At 40.4% G+C, this 15558-nt stretch overlaps 1 protein-coding gene across 3 annotated transcripts in view; it reads left to right on the top strand.

Moving 5' to 3' along the window:
* The window catches only part of NELL1 (neural EGFL like 1), a 438513-nt gene that overhangs the window by 324837 nt on the left and 98118 nt on the right, over nt 1-15558 (top strand). For all 3 annotated transcript variants that reach the window (XM_034769800.1, XM_034769799.1, XM_034769797.1), the window contains one exon: nt 2372-2467. In XM_034769800.1, the coding sequence (XP_034625691.1) occupies nt 2372-2467 (96 nt within the window). The remainder of the gene's footprint in view (nt 1-2371; nt 2468-15558) is intronic.

The following is a 15558-nucleotide window of genomic DNA, read 5'->3' on the forward strand; positions in this document are numbered from 1 at the left end:
TCAGTTCCAATCTTAGCATTCTCAGGGAAAATAAATTCCTTAGCACTTGACAAAGTGCAAACTAAAACATTTAATCTTTATTGCTTGAAAGTGATAGCTAAGTAGGGACCTTACGGAAGTAACATTAAAATTCTATGTGGCATGAAGATAATTAGTATTTGCGGCACAGAGGTTATAAAAAGCAAAAGTCATACAGAAAAGAAAAAAACAGGTTGTTGTTTTTCAATCAGTTTCACCATCAAAAAGTAAACAGTCTATCAACAGCATATATTGTATAGGGTTACCATACGTCCGAATTTTCCCGGACATGCCCAGCTTTTGGGGATTTCCTCCCGGACGGGGATTTGAGCCCCCAAAAGCCGGACATGTCCGGGAAAATTCGGACGTATGGTAACCCTATACAATATATGCTGTTGATAGACTGTTTACTTTTTGATGGTGAAACTGATTGAAAAACAACAACCTGTTTTTTTCTTTTCTGTATGACTTTTGCTTTTTATAACCTCTGTGCCGCAAATACTAATTATCTTCATGCCACATAGAATTTTAATGTTACTTCCGTAAGGTCCCTACTTAGCTATCACTTTCAAGCAATAAAGATTAAATGTTTTAGTTTGCACTTTGTCAAGTGCTAAGGAATTTATTTTCCCTGAGAATGCTAAGATTGGAACTGAACACAATATTCTAGGAAACATTGCATAAGGAAATTCTGTAATCTCATCATGTTTTTCCTAGATTTACTGTCTTTGTAAGGCTGTGTGCCTTAATACTCCTTTCTGTCTTGTGTGAAAGTACTTTTTTGTTCGTATTTTGGAAAATATTCAGTGAGAAATCAAAATTAATGTTGCTCTTTAAACATCTCTCTGCCCTGTACTTATGAGTTAGAACATGACTGAGATGAAACTAGAGTAGATAAACTTCCAAATAACTAATACATGGAATATGTGCAGCAGGAAATAGCGGATCTCATTCAGCAAGTGGTTCCCCCATTCCTAGAATTCCTTGTGTTCTTCCATTACCATTTTTATACATCATTTTAGGATTCCCCTTCCCATACATCTTCACCAAAACAGAATGCTGGGCTACAAGGTATATTGATAGAGTGACAGATCATTTTAGCAATTAATTCAGTCAGGAGATATGATTTGCTTCTCTCACCTTCAAGCAGTTACAAATTACAAGATAAATTTTCTTAATGTTTGGTATTTTATTCACCTTGTTATTCTTGTTAGTACTTTGCACACAAAAAAAAAAATCTAAAACACCTCATCTGTTATGTAACACTTTAAGTCTTTTCATACTGTTTGTAACATCTCGTTGCCAACACTCCATCTGTGATTTTAGCTTGCAGATGCACTTTGTGCCTCTGTTATTAACACAGATGCTGAATTCTGTTTAAATATTAAATTTAGCTTCACTCACTAGTGAGGTTTAGTCCACTGAGCGCCTCAAGAACTGCAATGTGTGTTGAGGAAGGGGCAGGAAATATGCTCTTAAGAATGTGCTTCGCACTGGGACCATTCTTGCTCTCAATGAAGTCCTTGGCAAAGCTTTCTGTGGGAGCAGAAGCAGGCTCATTTTGACCTCTCATTGAAAAAAGTAAGAATAGTTTTTGAACAGAAGGCCTGATTCTCTTCTCTTTTTTAGTGTAACTGATTCAGTTGGTGGAGTTATTCCTTATTTACAGTGGTGTAAGAGAAGAACCAGAAGCATTGTTTATAAGAATGGGCCTGATACATTGGTTTTCTTAATCATAATTACTGGATAGTTAAGTTTAGGGCAGGGTTTCTCGAGCTTTTTCATTGTGTGAACCATATCTCCATAGAGAAGTTGTCTCGTGGTCCATCTCCCTTCCTGTTTTCGACTGTGGAGCCCACTTAGTCTCCCTTTTGTGATTACATAACTTCTTTATGGCAACTGCTTAAACAGAAAAACGAGTTCAGGTGAGAGTTGTATTTTGATAGGCTTTGAATGAAATTTATAAGCTGGAAGCAAGGAGGAGGAGCCAATACCATGTGACCAGCCAGCTGTGTGGATCAGTGCACCACAATTGCAAAACTCCTACTGAGTTCACTTGAGCTAACATCAGCTCATTAAATGTTGTTTTATACTCTATTTTTTCTCCTCTATCATTTGCAACAGGTGGATATTAATCTTTTATTGGAAGGGTGCTTTGACATGAGGGCAGTCAGGTGGCCTTCCATACTAGCTACCTGGATTCCCTACTCCTTTTGTTTGCAGATGGGCTGGATTTTAACATTTTGAATTCTGTTTTCTGTTATACAATATTAGGAAGACTTTCTTTGGCACCTTACAAATGTATAATAAATGTAGAAATTGTATTGTACAGTAGCCTTCTTTTCTCTTTCAGCATTCTGTGAAGAGGGATGCAGATACGGTGGGACGTGTGTGACCCCTAACAAGTGTGCCTGCCCTTCTGGATTCACAGGGAGTCATTGTGAGAAAGGTAAAACTGTTCTTTTGTAATAAGAAAAAGATTAATTTCAATGGTCAACTGTTGCTTCCCATTGTTTTAGATTCTGGATGATGTTCTTTCTTCAGTGAGTGTGTAAATTTTGATTATTTGGTAATTGACTTTCCCTACCTGGAACACACAGTTTCATTTAATATGGGTAATTTTAAAAGATCAAGGCAGTACCTGCCACTGTTTACAGTGGACTTTGTTAGTGCTTATTGGAAATAAAGCCAGATGAACCAGAATTGCCACACCTGTCATGCCTGGGGTGTCATCTGAAGGTGACCTTCTGATTTTCTCTCAATCTGTTGCACAAATTAGATCTAAATTTGGATTGTTTGCTTGCTTGCTTAAATTGTCATTAAATAATCCCACTGGTAGTTTAACCTGTTGCACTCTTGGGATTTGATTTAAACATGAAGTTATTGAGATCAACATCACTCACAGAAGTAAAAATGTACAAATGTATCTGAGTGATGCCGGCTAGGCTCTTTTCAGCGCCATCCCAAGTCTTTTGCTTTCCAGGCTATTTGGTGTTTACACGTTGTAATATTTACTGCACTTTACTATCATCATCATTCCTCTCAAAATCCATCTCAGGGAGAGACCAATTTGGAAGCATCTGATGCATCTGATGTCTGTGCAGATATTGACTGACTCCAAATGCCAAGAAAGGGCTAGATTGTCCCAGGCCCTTGTGCCAGTCCATGGCTGAGGGAAGATTCATAGATTATAGGACTGGAAGGGACCTCGAGAGGTCATCGAGTCCAGTCCCCTGCCCGCATGGCAGGACCAAATACTGCCTAGACCATCCCTAATAGACATTTATCTAACCTACTCTTAAATATCTCCAGAGACGGAGATTCCACAACCTCCCTAGGCAATTTGTTCCAGTGTTTAACCACCCTGACAGTTAGGAACTTTTTCCTAATGTCCAACCTAGACCTCCCTTGCTGCAGTTTAAACCCATTGTTTCTGGTTCTATCCTTAGAGGCTAAGGTGAACAAGTTCTCTCCCTCCTCCTTATGACACCCTTTTAGATACCTGAAAACTGCTATCATGTCCCCTCTCAGTCTTCTCTTTTCCAAACTAAACAAACCCAGTTCTTTCAGCCTTCCTTCATAGGTCATGTTCTCAAGACCTTTAATCATTCTTGTTGCTCTTCTTTGGACCCTTTCCAATTTCTCCACATCTTTTTTAAAATGCGGCGCCCAGAACTGGACACAATACTCCAGCTGAGGCCTAACCAGAGCAGAATAGAGCGGAAGAATGACTTCTCGTGTCTTGCTCACAACACACCTGTTAATGCATCCCAGAATCATGTTTGCTTTTTTTGCTACAGCATCACACTGTTGACTCATATTTAGCTTGTGGTCCACTATAACCCCTAGATCCCTTTCTGCCGTACTCCTTCCTAGACAGTCTTTTCCCATTCTGTATGTGTGAAATTGATTTTTCCTTCCTAAGTGGAGCACTTTGCATTTGTCTTTGTTAAACTTCATCCTGTTTAACTCAGACCATTTCTCCAATTTGTCCAGATCATTTTGAATTATGACCCTGTCCTCCAGAGTAGTTGCAATCCCTCCCAGTTTGGTATCATCCGCAAACTTAATAAGCGTATTTTCTATGCCAATATCTAAGTCGTTTATGAAGATATTGAACAGAGCCGGTCCCAAAAACAGACCCCTGCGGTACCCCACTCGTTACGCCTTTCCAGCAGGATTGGGAACCATTAATAACAACTCTCTGAGTACGGTTATCCAGCCAGTTATGCACCCACCTTATAGTAGCCCCATCTAATTTGTATTTGCCTAGTTTATCGATAAGAATATCATGCGAGACCGTATCAAATGCCTTACTAAAGTCTAGGTATACCACATCCACAGCTTCACCCTTATCCACAAGGCTCGTTATCCTATCAAAGAAAGCTATCAGATTGGTTTGACATGATTTGTTCTTCACAAATCCATGCTGGCTATTCCCTAGGCCTTCCACCTCTCCTTTTACATCCCATTCAAAGGCTACCAACAGTTGCAGTCTCTGCACTCAAGAGGTTTCAGGTATTGTTCCCTCCTACTGGCTTTAGGGGTGCAAACCAAGCCAAGTGTGAGGGAGGGACAAAAAGAAAGTATGGCAGTGCTTCTATCATGCCAGCCAGAACTGTCCAAATTTGCACCCTGCTGAGGGAATGTGCATGCTGGCGGAAAAATCCTGTGGAACCCGCTGAGGTTGTATGATTCCACATCATACTTCCCAGTGTGGTTTTGTGTAATTTGCACAATCTGGTCCCAAATGTTTAGTATGGAAACTAAAGAACCTATCTGCAGAATAAAGATGATAGTACATGTACCTTTCTCGCTAAATAGATGTTTATTATAAGGGAAAAGAGAAGTAGAAAGAAGCAATAATCCAGAGACTGATAAGATGCATACATTGATTTAGCTAAGTAAATGCTTTAAAATGTGTAAGAGATCAGTTGGGATAGATTCGATGCCCCATTCTGTTCTTTCTGGGCTGCTTAGATAGCACATAGAGAGCAGAGACTGGCATCATCCCCCAACCCGGGGATTCCTTCAATTCCCTGTGGGTTCAGAGGTAGCATAGATGCTCCTACACCACTCTCCCCACAGCTCATGACTCAGGGAATAAATGTGTGTGAGGAGAAGGCCTGGGTGTAGTCGGCTGTGCTCAGCTGGTAGATGGTCTCTTGGGGGCTGTTGTCAGCTGGCCCATATTAGAGCATTCCCAGCTGCTCTGTTCTGCACCTTGGGCCAGAGTTGTTATTGGCTCCTTGACAGCACTCTCCCGTGGGCCCTTTTTTCTGTGCATTCAGCAGAGACCCTGGTTCATTTTGCCTGTTACTAATAAGAAGAAAGGGATGCCAGAGGAAGATGTAAACCTATTTGCTCAGACTACCAAGACAATAGACTTTAGATTTTATTTTCTGTGTGTTTCAGTGTCTTCAGTGCAGCACATTATGTAGTAAATGCTGTGTATTTGTTCTTCCAGTCTGAAGTGAGGCCAATACGGAAGCAGGCTACATTCTGCTGTTTTGGGTCATAATTGGCTGGGTTTAAAAAAAACAACAAACAAATGGAACCATTTCGTGTATAAAAACTGTCCAATGATTAGTGTATTGTTATTGTCTGTCTAATATATTGGCCATGCTACTATAATGCAAAATGACTTAAATAATTTCTTGACAATGAGGCTTATCTTTTATCAGTTAGCTTTGACAGTGGAGATATTTTATTTTTGACGCATGTACTAAAACCAATTTTAGTGGACTATTAGGAATCCCCATAAAGATGTTCATATTTAGTTGATTCTATTGTGTCTACAGTCCACTAGAGAAGTCTCATTCCTGTAACTTGAATTCTTAATCTAGTTTGTTCAATCAGTTCAAGCACATGAGCTCTCAGCTATTGGCTGTGGTCATTATTCAGGCTTTACTCATTTGAAACTCTCATTGATTTGGGACTCAATTATAAAGTTAACATTTGTTGACATGCTTGTTTGGTACCTGTATTGATGGAAATACAAAAAGATCAGATGACTTGCTTAAGGTTTACATGGAGTCAACTACTCTGAGTTAGCTTCTTGGGGCATTTCTACACTGCATCTGTGGGCAAACCTCCCAGCCTAGGTTCCACAAACTTGTGCTTTGCAATAGTGCACTAAAAATAGCTATGTAGATGTTTGACTTGGGCTGGAGCACAGGCTTTGAAGCCGGGTGGAGCAGGGGAGCGGGCTTGAGAGCCCAAATCCCAACTCAAGCCCCAGTGTCAGAGCAATGTCTCCACATCCATTTTTAGAGTGTTAGCACAAGCCCTGCTAACACAAATCTGTGGACCTGGGCTGCAAGGCTCACTTCCACATATAGTGTAGACATGCCCTGGGTTCCTCTACTCTCTGTCCCTTTGTTTCACCAATGAATCTTACAGTTTCCTTCCTGTAGGGGTTCTAGGAGCCTCAGTGAAAAATTTTGATTAAGGACTATAGTCTTGAACTCTTAGATTTTACAAATGTAGGGTTTCTCAGCACTGCTAGAGAGGTCTGAATCCAGCACTGTTGGAACCTATACTTTTCACCATCGCATCAAATAACAATATAAGAAAAGTCTTAACTATCTCTTGAAAAGTAGATGAGAGAATGAATGGATGAACAAAATGCAGGTAGGTACAGGACAGGGAGGAGGCAGATCTATAATTCCATATGCTATCACCTTAAGAGTAAAGAGACCAAGTGGCGAAAGAGTGACAGTGGCAATACTCCCATTGTGCAGTGAAAACATGGTTATTACCTTCTACTGGACAATTAGGGATATATTTCAGGAGAGTGGCTACTGTTTTTTAAATACAATCTACACAATTGTGAGCTAAGAAAGGGGATCTCTTTGTTGTGGAGATATGTAGGATGTGCCACTGGACTGTGGAACTGGGATCTGTTGCACAAAGCTGACCTAATCATGAGTGAAGTTTATGAATCTGGTATGCAAACTGATTGCAGAATGAAATGGAGCTATGCACCTGTGAAATCATTGCATATATGTAGTACTAGAGATATGTCTGATTTTCAGATGTGGCCTCCCACATTGAAGGCACAAACAAATGTATGCACATATCAAGTCACTTACATGTCTCGCTAACTGACTCTATGAAAATCAGGATTATGTAGTAGTAATTTCACCCAGAAATATGTGTGCCTGAGAAAATTAAAAGCTCAAAATTGAAGGCTGCATTGAGACTCTTTTACAAAACAGGCCTCCAGTGCCCACCTGCTTAAGGATCTTTGGAGAAAATAGCAGATTTGGTAAAAGGAGAATTAAAGGGAGTGGGGTTACTTCATTGAGAAGTTTCTTTCACCACAATTTTTACAGCATGATTTTTGTGTCTCCTCTAAACAAGCCTGTATTTTTCTGCTGCGTGTGATGCTAAAAATAGATACCTCTGTATACTTTAACATGTGGTATCATGCTCTCCATGACTGCTATATTGTCCAAAGAGAATACAATGGTCGTACGCTACTTTAAATTAAAGCTTAAATCTTTCTGGTGAAATCTTCTATGGAAGTTCATTGTAAACTGATACACATCTGAAACAAAACGACATATCAATAATGTGTTCTGTTTGCCACACTGTGTTTGAAGATGTTCTTCAATAACACAGCAATCCCATATATGTTATTTGTAAGATGAGTACTTTCCTCATTGGCTAAACTTGCTCTGACCCAAATTGTCTTTAGCACAGAGAAAAGTGTAAAATGAACTGGCAATTAAAATCCCCTTTGAAAAGCAGGTGGCTTTATTTTTTGAATATAGATAGTCTATAATTTATGACTTTAGGCTGCCCTACTGAAATGATGATATCAGATTCACTGGGAATTTGGTGATGTTGAAATAGTAGGATTTATGCTGATAATTGCCTCTGGTTAAAAATGAAATTAATACAGGCATTTAAGTCAAATATGCAAATGCATAATGCAGCATGATGTTAAGGAAAATGAACCATTGCTGGTGGCGTTTGCAATCTAGATCCGAATTAAGGAACTATTACAGCCCAACTGTGGGACTACCTGTCTATGTTGCAGTTCAGGTGTACTTGCAGATAGCTGTAGACATAGGTACTGTCAGATAATTTTTTTTCTAATGTTTAATTTTTGTGTTGGACATCCCATTGCTTATATTGTTGTATTAGAAGCATGGATTCTCCCACCCCCACTTTTCTATTCAGCAGTTATTGTCTGATCTGTACCTGTATTTTCAACAGAGATCAAATTTAATTGGGGTTTTTTGGTTTGCTATCAAGGGGGTAGACAAGATGATCCATATGCTGATTATCATCTGTGATCATCGTATGAAACACTTAAAGTCAGATTCTGAGACCTTTGCTCATGTTGAATAGTACCTTACTCCTTGAGTGATCCCACTGAACTCTAGGTGAGGGAGGATGGCAGAATTTGTGTGTTAGATAGTGTCTTGGCATGCCAACGCATATCTACTGTAGATGCCTTTTTACTTAATATTTAATGAAAAACAGATTAAATAAAATTATTGTGGATCCTACAAAAATAGCTGCTATTGTATACTCTTTCAGTATCTCAGTGGTGGAATGCTGAACTACGTGTTTTTAAATAGTACTTAGAAATGTAAGGGGATACCAGTCTATTAAGTTAGTGGGTATGTGCCTTCATAGGCCAGGAGAGCCATGAATTTGGCTCCTTAAATATTTCATTCTCATTGAAGAGCAAAGATCTTTACAACAAGCAAACCAACATGAAATGCTTTCAGTATATCGGAAGCAGGAAGCCTGCAAGAAAATCAGTGGGTCTGCTGGACCTCCAGTAAAATAAAGAATAATTAAAGGCATAATAAAAAAGCTAAACAATTTCTTGTATCAGTCTCCACAGCAGAGGATTTTGGGAAGATACCTACTGCAGAGCTACTCTTTTCAGGTAATAAAGATGAAATACTATTGGGAGGAGGTGCTGAAACAAACTGATAAATGAAAGATTAACAACTCCCCATGATTGGATGGTAAAGATTCAAGGGCAGCTGAGCTCCTAACAAAAAAAAAAATGCAGTCTGTCATTACATTCAGCTACTGTACTAGAAGATTGGAGGGTAGCAAATGTGCATTTTTAAAAGGTGCTATGAATAATCCCAAGAATTAGACCAGTGAACCTTACATCAGTGTGGATCAACTGATTTGAAATTATATTTAAAAATCGACTTAGAAAATGCCTAAATGATTGTGATGTGAAAGGGTCTAGCTAACATGGCTTCTGCAAAAGAAAATCTTGGCTGTCTAATTTATTAGAGTTCAGTGACTGTACCAACAAAGTATTGGATCAGGAGAATCAGTTGGTACAATTTATTTGGTCTTTCAAAAAGCCTTTGAGAAGGTCCCTCACAAAAGGGACCTTGAAAAAAGTTGCCCAAACCCCATGACCCTTAAGCAAAAGATGGCATATTCACTAGTTTTGCTAGTCTCTTTCTAGAGTGTACCATTTAGGGATGCCATGTGTTCGGGCTAACACTAAGCTGTACCATGCCAAATGGAGCACTTGGAGGCATTCTCTCTCAGGATGTATGCTGGACCAAATTTGTTCACGGCCTTTCCATGCCCATTACTCCACTCTGTAGCGGGGCAGTTACTCCTGAAAAACAAGGAGAAAAGGTAGGCTGATTGGGAAGGCAGCCACAGCTGGGGCCGTGCCCAGTTAGGCCATAGCTGGCCCTATAAAAGGGCTGTGAGCCAGGAGCTGGGTCAGTCTCTCTCTAGCTTTGGAGAGAGATGGACCTAGCTGCCTGAAGAAGCAAAGGGTTCTGTGGACAGAGCAGTGCTGGGGAAGGGGCAGGCTGAGCTGGGGAGCTCAGGCCTGGCGACCTCCCAGGCTGTGACCTGACAGGAAGGCCTAAAGAGATACTGGGCTGCAGGGAAAGGCAGCAGGTCCAAACCCCCCTTGCCAGTGATGAGTGGCCGTTACACTGCAGTCTGCCCCAGTGAACAGGGGTGGTAGCCACTAAGGTGAGATGAGCTTAGAGGGTTGGGGGTTCCCCAACCCTGGGAGGGGAGACCCAGAGAGTGGGGATACTGCTGGGGCAGAACCCCAGGGTAAGGGGCACTAGGGTCCAGGAGGGACATGGGGGCCTGAGGCAGGTGAGCCACTGGCCAGCAGAAGACACTCCGAGCTGGAATCAAGCTAATTCCCAGGACAACCAGCAGGAGGCGCCGCACCAGTGAGTCTCACTTTGCTACACCCTCCTTTATGGGGTGTGCAGCTGCTGTGTTGCTGGTCAGTTATGCTGTCAGGTACATAGGAAATAGGAAGGGATTGATCCCTGTATTTCCCAGAGCATGGGGCTGCTGCACTTCTCTTTGACTCTTTTGCAGGCATGTGTCAAGGTTTGAAAAGCACTCTGTGTCCTCCTCCTTCCACTTTTCCTCAGCTTCACAGCTGTGCAAGGGCCAAGTATAATCTGGCCATTTAGTGCTTAAGGGCTAAATTATGCCTCCCCAGTTTGGATGTGCTAACTCTGTTAGAGGGCATGCCTGGACAGGGGGCAGCCATAACATGGCTGGAAGATTGGAAAGCATGGCAGTGGGGCTGCTAGCATTCACAGACAAAATGAAGTTGTCTGTGTTTGGAAATGATAGAACCATGCTGCTCCCTTCCAGACACTGTCATGTTCATGCCATGAGGAACCTAGGCTACACCAGTTGAACAGGTAACAACTAGTGGGGCCAATGGACAATTGAGACAAAAAAGGAGCACTTAAAGATGATAGTCATTGTGGAGAAACTAATTCTTTGCTTCAGTCTTCATGACTGAGGATGTTGGGGAGATTCCCAAACCTGAGCCGGCTTTTGTAGGTGACAAATCTGAGGAATTGTCACAGATTGAGGTGTCACTAGAGGAGGTTTTGGAATTAATTGATAAACTTAACAGTAAATAGTCACCGGGACCAGATGGCATTCACCCAAGAGTTCTGAAAGAACTCAAATGTGAAATTGTGGAACTACTAAATTTGCTTTGTAACCTGTCCTTTAAATCGGCTTCTGTACCCAATGACTGGAAGTTAGCTAATGTAATGCCAATATTTTTAAAAAAAGCTCTAGAGGTGATCCCAGCAATTACAGACCAGTAAGTCTAACGTCAGTACCAGGCAAATTAGTTGAAACAATAGTAAAGAATAAAATTGTCAGACACATAGAAGAACATAACTTGTTGGGCAAAAGTCAACATGGTTTCTGTAAAGGGAAATCATGTCTTACTAATCTATTAGAGTTCTTTAAAGGGGTCAAAAACATGTGGACAAGGGGGATCCAGTGGATATAGTGTACTTAGATTTCCAAAAAGCCTTTGACAAGGTCCCTCACCAAAGGCTCTTATGTAAAGTAAGTTGTCATGGGATAAGAGGGAAGAGCCTTTCATGGATTGAGAACTGGTTAAAATACTGGGAACAAAGGGTAGGAATAAATGGTAAATTTTCAGAATGGAGAGGGGTAACTATTGGTGTTTCCCAAGGGTCTGTCCTAGGATCAATCCTATTCAACTTATTCATAAATGATCTTGAGAAAGGGGTAAACAGTGAGGTGGAAAAGTTTTCAGATGATACGAAACTGCTCAAGATAGTCAAGATCAAAGCAGACTGTGAAGAAACTTAAAAGAAGATCTCACAAAACTAAGTGATTGGGCAACAAAATGGCAAATGAAATTTAATGTGGATAAATGTAAAGTAATGCACATTGGAAAAAATAACCCCAACTATACATACAATATATGATGGGGGTGCATTTAGCTACAACTAATCAGGAAAGAGATCTTGGAGTCATCATGGATAGTTCTCTGAAGACATCCACGCAGTGTGCAGCGGCTGTCAAAAAAGCAAACAGGATGTTAAGAATAATTAAAAAAAGGAATAGATAAGAAGACTGAGAATATCTTATTGCCCTTATATAAATCCATAGTACGCCCACATCTTGAATACTGCATACAGATGTGGTCTCCTCATCTCAAAAAAGATATCCTGGCATTAGAAAAAGTTCAGAAAAGAGCAACTAAAATGATTAGGGGTTTGGAATGGGTCCTATATGAGGAGAGATTAAAGAGGCTACGACTTTTCAGCTTGGAAAAGATAGAGGTATATAAAATCGAGTGGTGTGGAGAAAGTGAATAAGGAAAAGTTATTTACTTGTTCCCATAATATAAGAACAAGGGGCCACTAAATGAAATTAGGGGGCAGCAGGTTTAAAACAAATAAAAGGAAGTTCTTCACACAGCGCACAGTCAACCTGTGGAACTCCTTGCCTGAGGAGGTTGTGAAAGATAGGACTATAACAGTGTTTAAAAGAGAACCTCCATGAAGTTAAGTCCATTAATGGCTATTAGCCAGGATGGGTAAGGAATGGTGTCCCTAGCCTGTTTGTCAGAGGGTGGAGATGGATGGCAGGAAAGAGATCACTTGATCATTACCTGTTAGGTTCACTCCATCTGGGGCACCTGGCATTGGCCACTGCGGGATACTGGGCTGGATGGACCTTTGGTCTGACTCAGTATGGCCGTTCTTATGTAGGTATAGCTGTATGGAACCCCTCTCTGCACTACCCGTAGTGCTCAGAAATCAATGGTTTCATCATAGGCACTTCTAGGTGTAGTTTGTTTATTGACCGATAAATTATAGTCATGTAAAATATCAAAAGCATTTTTGCAAAGGAGCCATGTGTTTAGAAAGAAACAGTTGGAAAAACAAATAGCAAAAAGTCTGAACTCAAATCAAAGCCTCTAAATGTTTGTATAGCACCTAGCCCAAGAAATCAGGTTGTGTGCAGTAAACTTTGTTGGGGTAGAAGCCATGGGATTGACTTCCTGCTACAGGCTTTCCATGCATGTATTCCCTTCTCAGAGGTTCTCAGTCACTGGATCTGCTGAGTTATCCTGTTCACCCTAACCCACCACAACCCCTTCCAAGGCTCCCCAGCATGGCTACTTCTTCCATAGTCCCTCTGTACAGTTTCACTTTGGATCTTAAGGAGAACATCAGATATCAGACTTTTCAAGTTGCTAAATTAGATGTTCCTTTTCAAAGGGTGACTATATTGGTGAATGTATTTTAAGGGTCCCAATCACTAATTGAACATACCAGAGAAACATACAGTGCTGCAAGGCACTTGACAAATACTAATTGCAGCAAATGCATATGTAATTAGGATTTTACAAGAGATATCTATCTATGAAGCTTTCTTGTAATGGTGTGCAAAGTGCAGGAAAGGCATTTGCTACATTGCTCACTATCTCTAACACCATGATGAATCAAGCAGTAAGATCCATGCGTTCATTGTACTTAGGTTTAAAAAAATCACCTGCATCAGGCTCAGTGGACTAATGCAAACATTGTGCATCCTATGGTAATTTCTGCTTGTTATTTAGCCAGTCCTTTATCTAGTCCCATATCTTTCTTTGGACATTGCTACTTTTTGCCTGGGTTCTGCATGAGAGGCTGGTGTGTGAGGAAGCAGACAAGTAGCTTAGCAGCAACAAAACTCACTTGCTGAGGCTGAGTGGGGTAACACAGGGACTCTCGGGTCTGGATTCCCCCCAAGCAGGATGTCACAGGGAGGCACAGCCCTTCTGAGAGGCGAGGAAGCAATTGATGGATTGCATCAAAAAAGATGGGAAACAGGTGGACTTTCGTGCCTCCTTGAACAGATGAAGAAGATGGATGCTTGAACGGTGACCTGACACCAGATGGTGGGATAAGTGAAAGAAGAGGAAGAAGGCAAATTCTTTATGTTCAGTATTACATCAATGCATTTATGTAGAGGAAATATATAATCAGAAATTTTGGTAACAGAAAAACAGGCAAACCCCCTTCACACTTTCTAAAACTTTTTATGCATAATATGAAACCATTTTTGTTGGCATGACCCTATTTGGTACATCTGTTCTGCTGCTGTATGTATAAGGTTCATCCTACTGCTTCTGTCATTCCAGTGGAATCTTACTGGATAACTACAGCATTGCAAGTGTGGTGGAGTGCCATCTATGCAGAGTCAATAGGCTCATGTTCATTAGACATAGAAAAGAACTATGAATCCATCTCCCCACAAGTGTAGGATATAGGATCTGATTCAGATTGAGCCCATTGAAGTCAATGAGAATCTTTGCATTGATTTCAGTGGGCTTTGGATCAAGCCCATAATCTCCAGAGAGAGAGAGGAAATAACAGATATTTAAGCTGATACTATGTTTGATATTGGACAACTAACAAGCATAAAAGCAGTCGTGGTCTTCATGTTATCTTAGCCAGTTGCCTTGTGTTTGATATAGCTCAAATGTAACAAAAATTACTTTACCTCAAGGCAGTAAGCATCAAAGATATTTCAAACTTCTTATAATGTTCAGATGAAAATCTGTCCAACCCTTAAGCTTTGCTGGAATAGAGAGCTCCCTAAGTACAGCAATCATTTCTCCCTTTGAAAAGGAGCATCTAATTTAGCAACTTGAGCAGTCTGATATCTGGTATTCTTTACTATTTAAGCAGCGTAACATCTGACTTAGTAGATATTTCATTCTGAAAGGACTAAGTGGATCACACGTTTCAGAGTCAAACATAAACGATGGGCTTTTTATGTGAAAGAGTGAAATCTCCTTTCTTATTTGAACTTCCTGATGAGCCATTTTCTATATGCTAGCAGCCTCGTGTTTTGCACTTTGGAAATGACACTCGTCTATCTTTCGAATGAAGCATAAAACAAAAGGCCTAAATGCTTGTGGTCATTAAAGATCCAGTGGAACCTGGATCCAATTCCAGCTTGGGTAATTACATTTTATGTTCCTTAGTGGTTTCAGTCAGTTACTCACTTGCCCTTCTGAAATTGTTGTGTTGTGTGGCTGGCACAATAATGACCGCTATGGTTTTACCTCAGAGGTGGCTGCATTTTACAATAGTTTAAATACAGAGTAATTCCAGTGAGCTACATGTTCAAGATTCTTCAAAATCTAAATCACTATGATTACTAGCAGAGGTAGTTGGATACTGAGGGGGAAATCATGAATATTTCACAAATACTAGGATTTTGGTAAAATTCAACCATATTTGAACCCATAAATATTCATGAAGTGTCAGAACTGATCTAGAAGATTCAATCAAATTGAGTATGTCTATGTCCACTGTGTGGATTCTACCCACTAATGACATGAATGACCAATTCTGAAGCTCAAATTCCAGGGACCAAGGTTATATACTTTGCAAAGAATCCATAGACTGTCATGTGTTCTCTTGTGATATTTGTTGAATCTTTTCAAATACCAAATAGATTTTTAAATATGAGGACAGGTTTGCTTTGCGAAGCCAAGACTGCTGGGGAAAATATAGTAGTCATAATAGTAGATGATTATTTGTTTGGCCAGATGTAATTATCATTGCGTTTCCTGAAGAAATGCCACTGGACATTTTTCTTTTTACTAAAAAAAAGAATGTTCCATAATTTGGGTCAGAGCTCTACAGAAATTAATTATGTTTAGCAAAGCCCTCCCTAAAACAGATGCCCAGTGCACCTAGTGTTGCTTCCTTAGCT

The sequence above is a fragment of the Trachemys scripta genome, chromosome 4, assembly GCF_013100865.1.
Source record: "Trachemys scripta elegans isolate TJP31775 chromosome 4, CAS_Tse_1.0, whole genome shotgun sequence".
NCBI lineage: Eukaryota > Metazoa > Chordata > Testudines > Emydidae > Trachemys > Trachemys scripta.